The sequence below is a fragment of the Stereum hirsutum genome (assembly GCF_000264905.1).
Source record: "Stereum hirsutum FP-91666 SS1 unplaced genomic scaffold STEHIscaffold_1, whole genome shotgun sequence".
Lineage (NCBI taxonomy): Eukaryota > Fungi > Basidiomycota > Agaricomycetes > Russulales > Stereaceae > Stereum > Stereum hirsutum.
Window position 1 is genome coordinate 428,844 of NW_006763131.1, and position 16,859 is coordinate 445,702.

Sequence of the window (16,859 nt, forward strand, 5' to 3'; positions counted from 1 at the left end):
GCAGGCCCTTTCGCAGATCAAAGCTCCCGCTCAGGGTCCTTCGGGTGCCTTCGAGTTCTGGTCATGTTCTGATATGTACGACGATCTGACTTCCTTTCGACGGGAAGCGCAAGCGAGATGAATCGTTTGTGGACTGCTCGAGAATGTTCCTGTGTTTCCGCCGGTAGGTAAGAATAAGGTTGCGGTTGCCGCTGGTCTGAAATTCTGACAGAAAACATATGTTTATGACTTGCTAGCTGGATGGCTCTGGTCTCAGTAGCGCTTGTCTGTTTGTCTGCATGCTCGCGCTACTGTAATCACCAGTCATCATGTAAGTATTAGCCTTGACGCCTCCAAGATACCAACTCCGAAGTCGCGACGTCGGACGACAGCAAATGCCAATGCCAATGCCAACGCCAACGCCACGGTAACACTGATATCCCATCAAGCGTGGTGCACTGTGCGTATCCCTGCATAACTCACAATATCCTCCACTACTTATTCGCCTTCGCCTCTTGGGTCTGAATCTTAACTAGTGACTGGCAGCTAGTAGTAGTAACTAGCGATTTGCTCTCGTTCAGACCCTTTGGAGCTCTGCGCTTATGAACTATGTAATGGTCCAAAGAAATGTAACCTGGTGTAGTCTCCCTCCATCCATGCATCCATGCATCCATCATCCCTGCTCTCCGTCAAAGTCCCGTTGCACATACACATATTCCGTCTATCCCTCCGTCCGTACGCGTCCTCACGGCTCCGGTACTACACATCCCCATCGGACGTGTACATCTCCCGTCTCAGTGTCAGTCCCAGTCCAAGTCTCAGATCCCGCTCTCTACTGTCCCCATACTTGTCTTTATCACAATCACACAATTCCCGTCGTGGTTTCATGCATCAGATTCGAACGGCACTTGCCAGTAAGCGACGATGAGTAGGATGATAATAAGGCTCGCAAAGGTCCGCATCAGCATCAACGCATCAAAAGAAGTTGGACGAGAGGCCAGGGTATCGTCGTGATTGAGGTGCGTGCATGCATCAATTATTATTTATTGTCAAACACAACAAATTTTCAGGGAGCTTTTAGGTTGGTTGCAGCCTGGGGGCTGTACGACCACTGCAGCACGCAGAGTTTTCGTACCGACGAGAAGAAGGTACTGAGGTAGCTGTACATGCGTACCTATCAAATATGTAACTTACTCTCCACCACAGTTGTTACCGTACCCTCCATCCCAAACTCGCCTACGAGTTATACTTTGCGGTCATATCTGGATACACTGTGACCGTAGCCTCGTAGCCCCAGCTGGAGTCTTGCACCGGACGCCCACCTATCCTACCCCACCTATAATTAGCGATGAAACCTGCACCATGCACAGTGCGACTTGGTTCGTGGTTGATGGTTCGTCTCGAAGGGGGTAGCAGATAGCACAGCAGTCGTACTAGTAGGGGATCGGTGCTACAACTTGAACGCAACACACCACCACCACCACCACCTGCAGCTGCATGACACGCGTTCTGTCAGGCGTCAGTAAGTACGTGCTTCTTCATCCCCATTTCTCCAGAACGTGATGGACGATCTAGAATTGCGGACCCTACATAAGAACTTTGTTCAATGTATGCGGATGCCAGTGACGGATGACGTTGCGTGAGGTAGCGAAGAAGGGGAGCTTAGTTGGAGTGAATTTATGTCCTGTCAGCCCCTGTCCTGTCCTGATGCTGTATTTGGTCTTTCGAGTGCCACTTACGTAGAGTAAGTAGACTGGTCCCGATTCCCCTTCGAATGTCGATCGGGCCTGGTTTGACCTGCTTCGGGGAGGCGTAACAACTTCAGCATTCCAACCTACCGCACCTTGTCCCGATGCAGAAGGCGCATTGCCCTACTTCCCGATCGTACTCGGCAGCGGCACACCACATGATGGCCAGGATGCTGGGAGAACGGAACTGGAATGCGTACGCGTACTTCCATTTGTGTAAACAATGGTATGTACAGCACCTGCGTCGGCATCAGTTGCGAAGAATACGAATCAAACTTAAGAAACTCAAGATTCTCGTTACGAGTACAGTATTGTAACATAGCGCGACAATCGTTACAGACAGAAGAACCAGAGCATCGAGCGACGAGTCCTCTCCGTTCCCCGTCTTCCGTTCTCTGTTCTGCATTCTTTTGATCTTCCCAAAGAGGCATACTCTCGATCGTAGAACAAGGGGGAAAACCAGGACATAAACTGACAGTTCATAATTCGCGTTTGCTCGGTCCCATAGTCCATCGTGTTATGAAAGAAGGTGCGAGCTCTGAGCTCAGATCGAACTTCGAAGGCAATCGGGCACATCGCATCCAGGTCAAAAGGAGAACAGAGAACATGCACAGAACAGCGACGGTAACCATTCTGTCCCATTACCACCGTCGTCGTACTGTACCCATCTGTCGGGCCGAGCGTACATACGCGTACGGAAAGCAGGCCATGTACAGAGGCCATAGCCGCTGAGATGAAACGAACCATGGACATGGCAAGTTCCACACTCCGCTGCGCTCGCACCGACCAACTCCGACCAAACAAACCAAAGTCGTAACGGTACGGCAGCGTTAACTTCATTAAGCACAGTTAAGGGCAAAGCTGACCCGTTGCGTCGTTATGTAGTCGTCCGCACTATGCACGCACGCCTGTCGTGGACTAGTAGTTCGCCGTTCGCCGTTGGCCGTTCGCTGTGTTCGTATCAGTCACATCAGTGGATCAAACCTTTCCGAGGCGGGAGGGAGAGGGTGGACGTCGAGAGAAGGGTGGTCTAAACGCCGCACGGAACGATTCGGATGATGGATGGATGGATGGATGGATGGGATGGCTTGGGATATCGATCATAGTGGAGGATGTGACCCTTAGTACAGTGCATAAGTACATACATGATATGCTCCCCTTCATCTCATCTCTCCGGAGCTCGAACGCAGATAATACGGTATCATTGTCAGCCGGCTTCGTTCTTGACCCATGGACCATCCAACCTTAAAAAATTCGTCGACGAAACCGCGAACAGGTAAGGGAAGGCGAGAAGTGACCCACATAGCCGAAGGGGCCACCATGATGGAATCAGACGCTGGGACGTGATTCCTCCCTTGCGACCCTGCACCTGCAGCCCCTTCTCCTCCCCTGCACACTCTAAACCTGTCTCTCGAGGAGCATCAAGAACGAGAACGCGCGCACCATGAGGAACCAAAGACGTTTGGACGTTGGACTGAGCTGAGAACGCGGATGGGAAGGATGCGGCGAGGACGGAGGAGATCATGGAGCGAGCGGGGTGTGTACGACACTGTGGGTGTGGGCGTTACTGTCGAGGAGCTCGTTTTGTACTAGCCTCTATAAACGCGGGAATGAGGACGAGGTGGGGGACGCGAATGGCAGGAGTTTACCTCAAGGCAAAGACTAGACTCGTAGGACGTATGTTTGATAGGCCCCTTCTCGGCTTGCAGGTTCACCGTCACTTCGACAGACAGCGGTGAAGTAAATTGGAGCCTGGACAATGGAAAGGACGTCAACATGTAATGCGAACCGATGTTGTCGGGACAAAAGCGCACCCATGACCAGTCGTGACCCTGTCATTGCCTACCTGCACCCCACCAAAGCCATCATAATCATGACGAACAAACAACGACAGTTCTATCGGAGCACATCGAACCCATCTCAACGCGATCCCAGAATACTCCCCCGATGTTGCCAAGACCATACCATGAAAGATCGGCGGTGGTATCCAGAGAGACCGGGGCAGCATCAGTATCAAGCATCTCTTCTAACGGGCGGAGTATCAGGCTGAGAAGCCAAAAAACAGCCTCAGCGCTGATTCTGCACAATATCATGATAGCAAATGAAGCGGAGCCCTAAATAAAGATCACGGCAAGGAAGACATGGGCTCACCTTTCATCGCCATCTTTGTCCAAACTCATACTAATTGCCAGTCGTTGACGTCGTGTCCTATCGTAGGAAGCAAGTCCAGATACCCATCAAACGCGAGTATGATCGGACCAGCAATGTAGCCTCTGAAACAAAGACATCGCACGCAGTGTGGATCGTCGTACTTAGGCTCAGACGCCTTCGAGGAAGCATCAACGACCGATGTGCTGATACCGTCGTCAAATCGATTGCGCAGTGCGCCTGGTAGTGGAGCATCACAGAGGATGATGATGCAAAAACGTGAGGAAAGGGGAGATTAAAGGTGGAAGCAAGCAACGATCATGGACATGAAAAACAGGCGCGGCCACCGAATTAACAAGTGTCAGTGAAGATTTAACCCAAAGGACGGAAGAGGGGCGGTGAAGATCAAGTGAGCATGAGGAGTGTCTGGACGGTGGGGCGGCTGGGGTTAGAAGGCGAGCAAAGAGCGCGCTTATATACCGTATATTAGAGAGAAGAGCTTCGCCTCGGAGACTCGGTCTTGTCGAGACTTCGCGAAAGTGAATACAGTTGCATCAATGACATAGAGATTTCGCCGAGAGGAACACACTCCAAGAAGGAAGAGAAGTCAACATCGACGTGCATCGATAATATATTGGTTTGCGCCAAGGAGCGAAGATCAGGGCAGGGTTGCGCGCATGCTGCGCGAAGAGGACTGCATACAGAGTGTATGAAGTCATGGTATCGCCGCATGTTCTGGAGGTGAGCGTCAAATATATGTATGTGGCGTCGCCCATGTATGTCCATGATGGTGCGCCGGCATTCAAAGCATTAGAACTGCAGAAGGGCCCACTTCTGTATTGATGCGGATATCACCTCGGATGTAAGCGCTCCAATGTTTCAATATGAAGTAGGAACATACATACGACTTCTTCGAGGTATTCAATCGTCGAGGATCAGGTTCTGAAGCACAAATACTTGACGAATAAGATCAAACCTAGGCCTGCGAGAAGCGTCGAATCGACGATCTTGTAGGATCAATGCGCCGTAGCTATGTCCATTCGAGGCAGACATGAAGTCATAACCAAGCCTTCTTTATGAAGAAGGACATATCAGAGAAGACCGCAGATGAATGGCGCGCGAGGTGATGAGCAATCCGAATTTGGAACTTGTATAACTTTGTCATGTGTTATTTGATTATTTGGACTTCAGACTACTTCAGAAGGATCGTGAGCTGAAAAGGGAGAAAAGAAACACAGTAAATCTGCAACCCGAGTGCCGACGAGCTATTCGCTCACTCACCGTAATATCCAAGCGATATTCGTCGCCTCGTTCGAACACATGAGCAAAGGTTCGAACTCGTTCGCTGCCGGAAAAGGAGCAGAAAAGTAAGCCTAAGGACCTTTTACGCGTTAGACCGGGTGCCTTTCCTCCCTAAAAACATACCACAAAGTCAATCAGGAAGCATCTTTCCATGTCTCTCCGTCTTCACAATTGAAATAGCGAAGCTTACCGCTCGGCTGGAAGCTCTGTTCGAGCACAAGATGGTCATTGAGCGCCCGAGGCCGAACATCCGTGAGGACAAACGTCGCCACTCCGTCAGAAATGAATGGGTGAAAGATCAACTTACTGACCCATGGGGAGGATCCGATGTCTATCAGCGTGAGTGCTCGGAACGTTTCCCCGCCAGAAGTGGGTATGAAGGCGGATCGCTTCTTCCGCGACATTTCAATGGACAAAAAAGTCAACATCATACCTTCCAACCGTGGGGTAAGGGCCGAAAGTGTGAGAGCGCAGGACTACATTGGTCCGTAGAAGGCCGCGGACGACCACCCGTTTCCTGGGAGGAGGACGAACGGATTGAGCGATGGAGAGTCGAATGACGACGTCACTACTCGTCTGTTTGCAATGTTCTCAGAGGGCAATAGCACGAGACGAGCCGTCGACGATGAGATTAGGAAACAAGGTGCTAAAGCGGAAGAGGGCGCTGTCGCATGAATAGATGAAGCAAACGTCGTACGGAAGCCTCGGCGAGGTGGGATGCCCTTTACCTGAGGTCCTTTCGTGTCGAGGTGGTCACAACGACATGAGGACTTATTACGAAAAACAGGGATGGGCTCGGCACGTCTGTTCCCAGTGTCAATCAACGCCTGTTCTCTTCTGCCCAAAGGAAGAAGGCGCCATGCTTGCTCCAGATAGTTTTCGAGAATAACTAAAGTGAAAGGACCCTGATGGAGAGAATAGATGGTGAGTTACAAGAGCCAATGAAGGCGCAACAGGAAGCACCTGGAGACCATAACTCTAATGCAGAGAGTGGGTTGATGTGTCACCGAACGTAAGTTAATAACGAAGATACTTCTTCATTTTAGAGGAATCCCGTTCAGCATGGGCAGACCGACGTGAAGATGGAGGAAGACCTCCAAAGTCGCGTAATAGGTAAAAAAAAAAAAACGAACAAACAAAAGCAGTTGAGAACAGACGCGAAAGTTTGTCCAAGGCCGCATTGTTCCTTCCTAGACCGGTTCGGCAAAGATCAAATAGACAGTTGGCTCCGTCACAGTCCATCTAGTTCTCGTCTCGTCTGCTTCGGGAAAGCAAGGAACCGGAGGAGGTCATTATAGCTCATTCACAATGTGTGTGGGATGAACAAACGCGGTTTGTTACGCTAAGGTAAGATTTACGGACGTGGATTTCTGGTGAAGAAGAAACCCTCGGAATAGCCACGATCAGGCCCCGAGAACGGAAAACAAAGGTGCTCTTGGCAGTTCCATGTGTGTTCACAACATATTTGGTGTGAATGAGAAATGCGCGACCTAGAAGGGGCAGACCCTGGTCAAAACTTGATCCATAGTGCGAGAACATTGCGCGCAAACGAGAATGGATACGCGTCACCAGAAAAAGGGGAGACACACAACTGCGAAGGTGACATTGAGGGCTCGAGCTGAATGATGTAGCTTGTGAAGGAATGCTTCAATGCCAAGGACATCTTCCGATGAGAAAGGTAATAAGAATAGTACAAAATAATACTCACCTCGGAACTTGAGCTTGAAGGCCATTGGTTTAGACATCTTTATAGCTGCCGTATGTCCGCCGAAGTTGAGAGGTGCACATTGGGATACTATGTATGTCCCTCAGGGCCAGCAGAAAGGAATATGTTAGCTGTTACTCCTGTAAGCTATCCACAGTTCCCGGCAACAATCGCTGCTGCTCTCTGTTGGGGTGTGATGGTGTACAAGCGCTCCCTGCTAGCCCCTATGCTCCGAGGAGTATGAGTTTACCTTGACAACGAGCAGAGGGTACATACCGAAAGAAACCACGCATCCATCGCAGTGGCGAAGACGAGGCGAAGAATAAAGCGTGCGTGAGCCCCACAAGTTGCAGACCCGCCGTCAAGTCCGAGCGGTTTGCTCTGCCGATTCTCAGCGCGTAAGGAGAGATGTGTCCCATCATGACAAGCATACAAGACATCCTGGAAGCCCTCAGAATACTGCTTGGGGTTTCACCAAGTCATCTGCACGAAGACGTTGCTCGATACAAGTTGGAGAAGGAAGACAAGGGAAAGAAAAGGCTCGAAGTGGGCTCGTCGCGGTCACATTTCATTTTCCAACTCCGCGGAACGTGTGCGCTCGGCTCCGAAGTCCCGAAAGCAACCGGGGCCTGCCGCATTTGAGCTTGAACTCACACCTCCATCATTTCTGAAGCCTTTGTGGCGTTTTCTCAAGCGTCTCGATTCTGATACTACTCTCTCTCTGGTCTTCTCTGGTGCAGTATCGGATAGAATATTTCTAGACATGCCAGCAACCTCAGGGGGACTTGCTGAACTGGTCGTCAGTCGACCATCTACTCTCTGATCTTGTTGAGCTGGCTGAGGGAAAGCATCAAGCTGCACACTGGTTTGCCCTCACATCATAAACCACGACTATCAGTAAGTACTATGCGAGAGCATCTCCATCCTGCACGAGGTTTAGTCTACATGGGAAATTTCGTTCTTCTGAATCAAACGCCGTCAGACTGAGGGAAAGCGCTCCCTCAGCGCGTTTCATGGGAACAAATATCCACGCAAAAGGTGCTCCCAATGTTACCGCATGGGAGGTAACGTGCATAGTTTGCCAAGCCAAACAAACTTTTGATGAGCGTTGGGCACCCTACGGCCAATTGGCCCCCTTTGGCATTCCTTTCTACTTGGATGCCGTCGAGGTAAGTCCCAATTTACTTGCCGTAGGAATTACCGCCTCTTTGCGGTTGTTCCACGTCATAGCGTCACTCGAAGCGCAAAATAGGTGAGAGTCCATCATAGAAAATGACATTGACCTCTCGCTGAACTTCACGCGAATTGTGTAGTATGTCCTCGGTTTCACAGACTGCGTATTCTTGTTGGCAAAAAGTTCTCTTTTATCTCGCATAGGTCGTTATTTACGGTCAGTATGTGCAACCTCCTTGAAGTTGGCTGTCTCAATGTTTCGAAGTGCGAAGACAGTCGTTTGCTGACTTTAGAACTTGACCGTGAACAATACCACCATCTGCAAAAATACTTATATGCCTCTGCCTGACGGTGGTCGAATCCTCTTTATTTCGCAATGCCTTCTCTTCCACGAGAATCTCACTCGTACTCCCACGAAAGCCGTCCATCGGATCCGCACGGCTCTCCAAGACAGTGCCAAGTGCACCAGGTATTGGCCAAGACGCTGTCCCCGGTCAAGCCAAGCACTTTGAACCATTGACTGCTTCACTGGCGTTTGTTTCGGTCGCAGTGCCATCTCCACTTACTAGTAAGTCCTGTACCTTGTCATGAAGAGCTGTGAACGGCTAATTAATTGCCTCAGTCCCCCGCCTTGCCACATGCATGCTGTAACTAGCCACGCAGCTTGACATCGCCGTAGTTCTCAATGTTTTTCGACGTGTCGCCGCCCACGCTATACCCAAGTGGCTCCTGGTGAGTGAGCCCCGGTCCAATCCTGACGGATACCTTATGGTTGGGTACTCGGGTAGCACTCACGTCTGATCCCAATGTTGAATTATCAATCGAAAATTCACTCATCCATTGAATGGCCTATGCCAGCGAACTACACAAGCAGGGAGAGCAACTTTTCCAGGATATGGACTATAAAGACTCTTGCCAAGTGATATCCAAGGTCCAGAACGCACTGCACAAGCCAAGTTCCAAGCAACTCCAGCATGCATTCTACCTTCCTTTCCTCGGTGCTCTCTGCGCTGGCTCTTTCTCGCTTGGCGAGTGGCGTTGCGGTGAACTCTTTGAGCCGCCGTGCAACGAAGGCGGTCACTCTCGACATCGTCAACACCGAGTTGGCTCCTGATGGGTTTTCGAGGAGTGAGTCCTTGAATTCTACTTTCAACTAGTTTAACATTCAGCTTACGGGAATATTCAGGCCTCGTCACTGCTAACGGAACGTCAGTTGCACACTCAAACTTTCTTCGTTCATTTTCCTGACAATCAACCCCACAGTTACCCCGGTCCTCTAATTACCGCTACCAAGGGAGACACCCTCGTCGTTACCGTCAACAACCAGTTGGTAAGATAACTTCACTCTGCCTACCTTTATGAGTTGATCTAACTGTCATTGCATTAGACGGATACGACAATGCGTCGTAGTACCTCCATCGTGAGCTGCTATGTAGGCTATACAAAGCGTCAATAGACTGACGCATTTTGATCTACAGGACTTCGACGGCATCTTCTTCGGCACTGAAAATTCCTACGACGAGGGTACTCCTTTCGTCACTACATGCCCAATTGGGCCAAACGCCACCTATACATACGAGGTACCACTCATCAACGACCAGGTATGCACACCTCCATACTTCGTACGGAATACTTTGCTGAGATTTTCCCAAAAGGCTGGAACCTTCTGGTATCACTCTCAGTTGAGTGTGCAGTACAGTGATGGTCTCCGTGGCCCACTGGTTGTCTATGGTACATTTCATCTTTTGGCCTTCTTGTAGTGCGTGTTTATTGATGGACTCACAGATCCTGAGGACCCACTGCTCGACCTGTACGATGTCGATGGCGAGTCAACGGTGAGCAGAGCTCCTGCTTCCCGCCGGCCTCACGCTGAACAGTGTTGACGTTCAAAGATTATTCAACTCGGAGATTGGTGGCACAACGCTAGTGTTGCTCTCCTCACGGGCTACGTCGCCACCGGTATCGTCCCGTGCGTATATGCCGCGTATACCATATTGATAGTAAGCTCATAACACGTTTGTTCTTCTCTGAAGAGTCTCGGACAGTGGTACCGTAAACGGGGTCGGACGCTACAACGGCGGCCCAGAGGTTCCCTGGTCCGTGACCACCGTCACTCCTGGTCTCCGCCACCGTCTCCGCATCATCAACCAGTCCATGCGAAACGTATTTACCTTCTCCATCGACGGACACAACCTTACCGTGCGTTGGCTTCTGCTTTTATGATAACTCGTTTTGATTGTGACTTCTGGACTTGCAGATTGTGGAGGCCGACGGTGTGGCCACTCAACCATTGGTCGTTGATGAAATCGAAATTCTCGCTGGCCAGCGCTACTCTGTCATTGTACGTCTGTATTCTATTTTCTTGGGGTATTCCCAGCTAACAAAAGTGTCTAGCTCAATGCCGACCAACCCGTTGACAACTACTGGATCAACGCTCCGTAAGCTCCCTTTCGTAATATCCTGCACATCCCTAGAAACTCATGTCTCTGTATAGCTTCGTCGGTGGCGACCCCACTCGTAACCTAAACCGTGGGTTACTATAACATCGTCTATGAAAGCGTTCTCAAGTATAATTGTAGAAAACGCCACCCTTTCCCGCGCCATCTTGCGTTACACTGGCGCTAACGAGAGCGACCCCACTGGTCCGCTGACTCTCGGTCCCGCCAACGGCACTGCTCTCGTTGAGGCTGACCTCCACGTATGTACCTCCATGTCCTCTCATTTTCACTGGACTCATCTCGTCCCATTATGTAGCCCCTGATTGCTAGCCCCGTGAGCTACTGCGAACCAGCCGATTCTGAAAACGAGTACTAACTATACCGTGTCTGCAGCCACCCGTTCCCGATGTCAACATTTCCCTCAACCTCGTCGTCGTACGCATCTATTGTCTCTTACTTAATCCACGACCTCTCACTGACTTCATTGCAATCAGACCACCGGCAAGGCTCAATGGAACGTCAACAACGTGTCTTACCTCCCCCCGGATGTCCCCACTCTCATTCAAATCCTGAACGGTGCCAACGACACCGCGGACTTCAACGTCACCGAGAACACGTTCGTTCTTCCCGCTAATAAGACGATCCAGATTGACTTCCCTGCCAAGTAAGATCAAGTTTCTGGAATGTACGATTTGTATTCCTTCGAGCTAACATACCGACGATATTATTTAGCGATGATGATGAGGCGCATCGTAAGCATCGTACTACTTATCCTGTATCCTGATTATCTGGCTAACATATGAGCATCTCCCAGCCTTCCACTTGCACGGTGTACGCTTCTCCCTTGTCGTCCATGTTATACATAAGGCTAACCAAGATCTCTGTACTGCAGAACAACTTCTGGGTCATCAAGTCCAACAGCTCCGATGTTGTTAACACCGTTGATCCCGTTGTTCGTGACGTCGTCGGTGTCGGTGCCGCCGGAACTACCCTCAGGTAGACCTCATTTATTCATCTCCCACACGCGTGAACATTTGCTGATTATTCACTCTCTGATCTATTCAGGTTCAGGACCGATAACCCTGGTACGCCCATTTCTCCCTTTTCCGGACCCTCTATCCCATAGACTAATCATCCTCCGAATGATGTTCAGGCCCCTGGTTCTTCCACTGCCACATCTTCTGGCATATGCAAGCCGGTCTCGCCACCGTCATGGCCTCCGGCCTCGATGACACGCGCGCTGGAGTGCAACCAGATGATGAATGGTCGAATTTGTGCCCGAGCTATTTCTCACTACCTGAAGATGAGCAGTGAAAGTTTCTGCTTTGAGGAGTGCACATATCCAATCTTTTCTTCCTCTCCTTCGTTATTTAAATCATTAGTCTGTTAGTGAAGGTGAATCAGCTGGTGCCCGTGTTTCGATTGATTGTATCTTGATTCTATTTGACCCGTACCACAGTCTTGATGTATGCTGACTGAACAGTGGTGGTGCTTTTTGTGCTCTCTTCCCAGCATGTCGTACAAGCGGTATGGACACTGCCTTTTTGAAGTACTTCCTGTGGCTGGATGAAATGTGAGGGTTTCTGACCGGCCTGATCCGTTTCTCTCCCAAACCTGTAAAATCCCTCGTTCCGGTAGATGAAATTCAACTATTGATGCACGCATCCGAGGCTAGGCGGTATTGTTGTCGACTTTGGCAAAGTAGGGCAAAGTCATGGTCAACATTCGGTACTGTGGCGAAAGGCTGGCGCATCTTATCTTATCTAAGGGTCCCTTCGGCAAGCGAGCTCCAGGTAAGTCCAGGATGGTTGCGGCTTGGTAACGGCCAGGAACGGCGGCTAGGCCCCGGATCTGCCACCGTCGGAGGAGATAAACAGTGCGGAATCCCTGCAAGTCACACTCAGTCACAGCACAACAACACGGGTTGTGTGGCACTGTTATCTTTCACACCATTTATTCCATCGTATTCTCCGTCCCCAGAAAAAAGCGCATTACAAGTCTGAAGTAGAGAAACAGTGTTTCCAATGCACATAGAGCACTTTTCTGTAGTGTATAAGCTCTCAAGCTGCACGTACTCGCATGTGTCACTCAAACCCACAGCAGCTGTAGCATCGCGTTCCCGATGTCTCCCGACCCTGAGTGTGACTGATATGATTTATTGGCTGCATGAGCTTCGCGTGCTCCGGTCTCAGGAACCCGCCCATTCCGGTCGGACTTATGCTCGGCCTGAGAGCTCTGAGAGATTTGGCGGGCAGAACCATCCTGGACTTACCTGGAGCTCGCTTGCCGAAGGGACCCTAACTCTCTCGGATTTGTGCGGAACTCCGAAAGGGGTTGGCAACAAGCCTTGTTCAATCATGACTTCATTTCGATCAGCTTACTGACAACCAACTGACAACTGGTCATGGTTTACTAGGAGAACTTAAGCTTGTGTTGGATATCTTTGTATCAAGATTGGTTCTCTTGGGTTCAGGAATAATGTGGCTCCGAAATCTTTTGATCCCTAGCTTTCGCTTCCAAGCTCAACACGCTCGGCACACGCTGCAGCCATTAGTCCCTCTAGTATTGCAGCAACGCCACTTCGGCGATTATTCCCCTGCTCCGGAAAAGCGCTTCAACGAGCCTATATACCCTTCTCTGACATTTCTCGGTACAAGTGCTGGTTCACCGACTCATGCTCGCTCATGCACGGCCACGACTCTCAATCTGGATGAACAACATAGCTTCTGTGGGTATCGTTCCACGTGCTACCCCGACCTGCCTGTAAACTGCCATGACAGCTCAGACTACCGTTTCGTTCTGAACATATACTTACGCACTGTCAATTGGGCTCGGTTATTTGCATGATGCAGTGATAGATTGTGGGGAGGGTACTTTACGCCAGTTGATCAAGACGAGGCGGCCACGGATCAGACTTCGTGGAATCAAGCATATCTTTGTAACACATCTGCATGGTAAGTGACGCACTCGATGCATCATCCACGACTTGTCGTACGGTATCATGGTGCTAGAAACTGACCGTGAATTCCTCGGACTGGCCGTATGTGCTTCGCAGCTGATCATTGCATGGGTCTAATCTCATTCACGAAAGAACGCCTACATGGGCTCGGCAGCCTGGAGGAAGACGTACGTAGAGAATCTCATTCCCTCCTCTAACCATGAACGCTCACTACCATCACGCTCCTCCAAACCTCCACGTATGACTCACAGAAAATTCACCTCCACCTCTATGGTCCCCCCGGTCTCCGCTCCTTCATCCGCCTCAACCTCACACATACCCACACGACCCTCCGCGGCCTCTACGCCGTGCACGAACTCGTCCCGAATCCCCTCCACCGCGAACCCAGCGGCGAAGCATTAGCCGATCCACCGGCATTTTCGACTCCCTCTCGTTGGGAGAAAGAATTACATGCGAATGAAGCGCAGGGAGAGGACATACGTGCGGACGAGGACGGTCTGTGGCGCGATATTCTGTCTCTGGAGAAGCGTGGAGGTGGAAGCGGAGGCGGAGCGAATGAATCCGAAAGGAAAATCAACGTTTCGGCGGCTTCGATAGTGCATCGCGGTATGTAACTTCACCTGTTCCTGCTGTTCGTCCATACCAGTGTGCGACGATTTTTCTGACGAGATGCTATATCTCACAGTCCCCTGCCTGGGCTACGTCTTCACCCTCTCGATCCCCCCTTCCCCTTCCCCCTCCGTCGCATCCAAGGCCAGCAGCAGCTACAAAGTCGTGGTTCTCGGTGATACCTCTGACCCATCGTCTATCATCCCTCTCGCCGAAAATGCCACAGTTCTCATCCACGAAGGCACGAACTTCGGACCCGTCGACGTCCTCAACGAGTATCTCGCCGCCAAAATGGACGCCCAAGACGAAGCAGACGAAGCGAGGGATCCGGAAGCGACGGAGGGTAAAGCAGAAGCAGAAGAGGCTCCGGTCGGAGACAAGCTGTTGTCGCTGAGCGAAAGGCGGGAGGCTTTCTACATTGACTGGATGAGGAAAAAGGAAGCGAAGATGAGGAGTAGGGCGATCAGCCGTGGTCATTCGACGGTCAAGATGGCTGCTGAGTTCGCGCAACGAATCAACGCGGACAGGTTGATTCTGACTCATTTGAGCGCTAGGTGAGTTGAAGCCACATGCAGTTCCCTCTCATCATTTTCAAAGGCCCTAGCGAACGCAAACCGAATCTAACTCTCTCTCTCTCTCTCCTTCTCCTTAATACGAAGGATCCCACCGGACCCGCCCAAGAACACACAGAGGAACGGCACAAGCCCACCCGAAACGCGACAAATTCCATCTATTCTACCCCAGCTCCGCATTGTGGTCGACCATGCGTTCTGTACAGGCCACACGATCTTTGCACACGATTTCTTGACTGTGCCTCTGTCCCGCTACGATGTATCATCTAATGTGGGAGATTGGGAGCCTTCTTCACGGTCACGACCTCTATTTGAATCACTGGAACCTTCAACGTCTTCGTCCTTAACCACGTCCTCATCTTCTTCTTCATCCTCATCCTCGCCCACAAACCCGGATGAAGTCGCCGAGCCCGAGCTGAAAAAACGTACACGCAGCGCAATAATGTGGCAAAGTCTTCATGAAATTATCGTTTCGCGACGTATCGAACAAAGGGATGAGGGCCCGACCGGAGTCCAGGGTCGTCGGGCATCTATGGAAGATACAGCGATGACGACAGAGGATGCTATTAACATATCTGCGACATCAGACCCAGAATCTGTGAAAAAAGGAAAGGGAGAGGCGAAGGGAAAGGGAAAGGGGAAGGGAGAGGGGGAAGGGGAGGGCATTAGGAGGCAGGTGGGGGACGTCCGGGAGTATTCTATGGATTCTGAGACGGTGCCGAGGAGCAGGGACGGGGACCAGGAACGACGGTGATTAGGGATCTACACGGTGGCGAAATCGTTGCGATTCCAGTGCGATTTCGACCGCGATTTCGCACTCGGTTTCGACGCGGCCTCAGCGCTTGCCGCCCGCGCCGCGCCGGCGGAGCTTGAATTTGAGTGAGCAAGCCAGCGTCATGGGCCCATTACTTAATCGTGCTTTGATCGATCTGCCGCTCGACGCTCGACGCTCGACGCACGTCTCTCATCGGATCCATCATGCCGACTCGCACAGAGCGACAACTTGAGGAAGATGCACTCACACAAGCATTCCTTGTTAGCTTCCTTGCTCAGTTAGAGGCTGATATGCGCCTTGGTGACTTCGAGCTCACAGATTTTGATGAGGAATACAACCCTGGCTCTTCTTCCCCGTCTTCTTCCTCGTCTTCCTCATCCTCTTCATCAGATTGTCGCTTCTGGGGATCTACTGCTTCTTCATCCTCTTCTTCATCTTCATCCTCATCCTCCTCTTCCTCCGATGATGAAGCCGAGCAGTATCTACAGTCTATCGCGGCTCTTTATTCACAGCACTACTATAACGAGAGGGGTACTATACCAAAAACACGAGAGAATATGCGCCTTCTTCTCAAAGAATGGAAGATCCAGCGTCCCGAAATATTCCGTTCTTATCTTCGAGTTACACCAGACTGCTTCGATGCACTCGTCAATGCCATCAAAGACGATCCTGCCTTCCACAACAACTCGAATCAGGTACAGATGCCTGTTGAAGAGCAACTTGCAATTGCATTGTACCGTTTTGGGCATTATGGCAATGCTGGTGCGAGTCTTCTTTTTTTGTTTCTTCCGAGTCAACTTATAATTATGCCACTAGCAAGTACCATGAAGGTCGCTCTTTGGTTTGGGGTAGGATATGGCACTGTACGGAAGGCAACAACAAGGGTGATGCTGGCGCTGAACTCGGAAGCCTTTCGTAACTCGACTGTGCAGTGGTCAAATCAGGAAGCAAAGGAGAAGGCGAAGGAGTGGGTCGGTGACAGATCATGCCCAGCGTGGCGGGATGGATGGTGTATGGTGGATGGTACTCTGGTACCTCTATACCAACGACCTGCTTTCTTTGGAAACACATGGTTTGACCGCAAGCATAACTATTCAATGACAGTCCAGGTCTGGTTTTTTCTTTCTTTGTTTCTCCTATTTTTGCTTGTGTCGGAACATAACTGAAATATTGAATATCTCTATGCAGGTCGTTTCTACACCTGATTGTCTCATTATCGACTTTTGTACAGGCCTGCCTGGTAGCCAGCATGATGCTACAGCATGGCGTGATACACGGCTCTACCAGCAACACCGACTCTTATTAAAGGATGGTGAATGGGTATGGGCAGACTCGGCATACCCTTTGGCTGATTGGACTCAATCACCATACAAATCGTATGTTCCCGTTGTGAAGTAGCCTCAACATTTTCTGTCTTATAACCGTCAAATTTATATCCAGGCCTGAAAAGG

At 50.6% G+C, this 16,859-nt stretch overlaps 5 protein-coding genes across 5 annotated transcripts; 4 read left to right on the plus strand and 1 right to left on the minus strand.

The window, feature by feature from the left end:
• Positions 1-2,370: 2,370 nt before the first annotated feature.
• STEHIDRAFT_116947 (uncharacterized protein) lies at positions 2,371-3,278 on the minus strand. The gene is made up of 2 exons (XM_007298400.1): positions 2,873-3,278; positions 2,371-2,677 (listed from the first exon to the last, which is right to left on the minus strand). The coding sequence occupies exon 1, from the start codon at positions 3,250-3,252 to the stop codon at positions 2,935-2,937; it is 318 nt and encodes a 105-aa protein (XP_007298462.1). The 5' UTR covers positions 3,253-3,278; the 3' UTR covers positions 2,371-2,677; positions 2,873-2,934.
• Positions 3,279-5,195: 1,917 nt separating this feature from the next.
• Positions 5,196-5,852, plus strand: STEHIDRAFT_106520 (uncharacterized protein; the record flags this gene model as incomplete). The annotated part of the gene is made up of 4 exons (XM_007298401.1): positions 5,196-5,242; positions 5,308-5,516; positions 5,545-5,624; positions 5,670-5,852. The coding sequence occupies 4 exons, from the start codon at positions 5,196-5,198 to the stop codon at positions 5,850-5,852; spliced, it is 519 nt and encodes a 172-aa protein (XP_007298463.1).
• A 3,060-nt stretch (positions 5,853-8,912) lies between these two features.
• Shlcc13 (Cu-oxidase-domain-containing protein) lies at positions 8,913-11,807 on the plus strand (the record flags this gene model as incomplete). The annotated part of the gene is made up of 21 exons (XM_007298402.1): positions 8,913-9,183; positions 9,242-9,263; positions 9,319-9,385; positions 9,443-9,475; positions 9,534-9,656; positions 9,711-9,786; positions 9,841-9,890; positions 9,948-10,024; positions 10,089-10,254; positions 10,313-10,396; positions 10,450-10,493; positions 10,550-10,584; positions 10,635-10,753; positions 10,810-10,827; positions 10,887-10,928; positions 10,988-11,157; positions 11,226-11,245; positions 11,308-11,324; positions 11,386-11,489; positions 11,559-11,578; positions 11,647-11,807. Exons 1-21 carry the CDS (start codon positions 9,030-9,032, stop codon positions 11,805-11,807), a joined length of 1,602 nt encoding a protein of 533 aa, XP_007298464.1. The 5' UTR covers positions 8,913-9,029.
• Positions 11,808-13,559: 1,752 nt separating this feature from the next.
• STEHIDRAFT_164266 (uncharacterized protein) lies at positions 13,560-15,387 on the plus strand (the record flags this gene model as incomplete). The annotated part of the gene is made up of 4 exons (XM_007298403.1): positions 13,560-13,619; positions 13,704-14,058; positions 14,138-14,615; positions 14,721-15,387. The coding sequence occupies 4 exons, from the start codon at positions 13,560-13,562 to the stop codon at positions 15,385-15,387; spliced, it is 1,560 nt and encodes a 519-aa protein (XP_007298465.1).
• A 224-nt stretch (positions 15,388-15,611) lies between these two features.
• On the plus strand, positions 15,612-16,806 carry STEHIDRAFT_46304 (uncharacterized protein; the record flags this gene model as incomplete). The annotated part of the gene is made up of 3 exons (XM_007297924.1): positions 15,612-16,170; positions 16,225-16,517; positions 16,597-16,806. The coding sequence occupies 3 exons, from the start codon at positions 15,612-15,614 to the stop codon at positions 16,804-16,806; spliced, it is 1,062 nt and encodes a 353-aa protein (XP_007297986.1).
• Between the last annotated feature and the right edge of the window lie 53 nt (positions 16,807-16,859).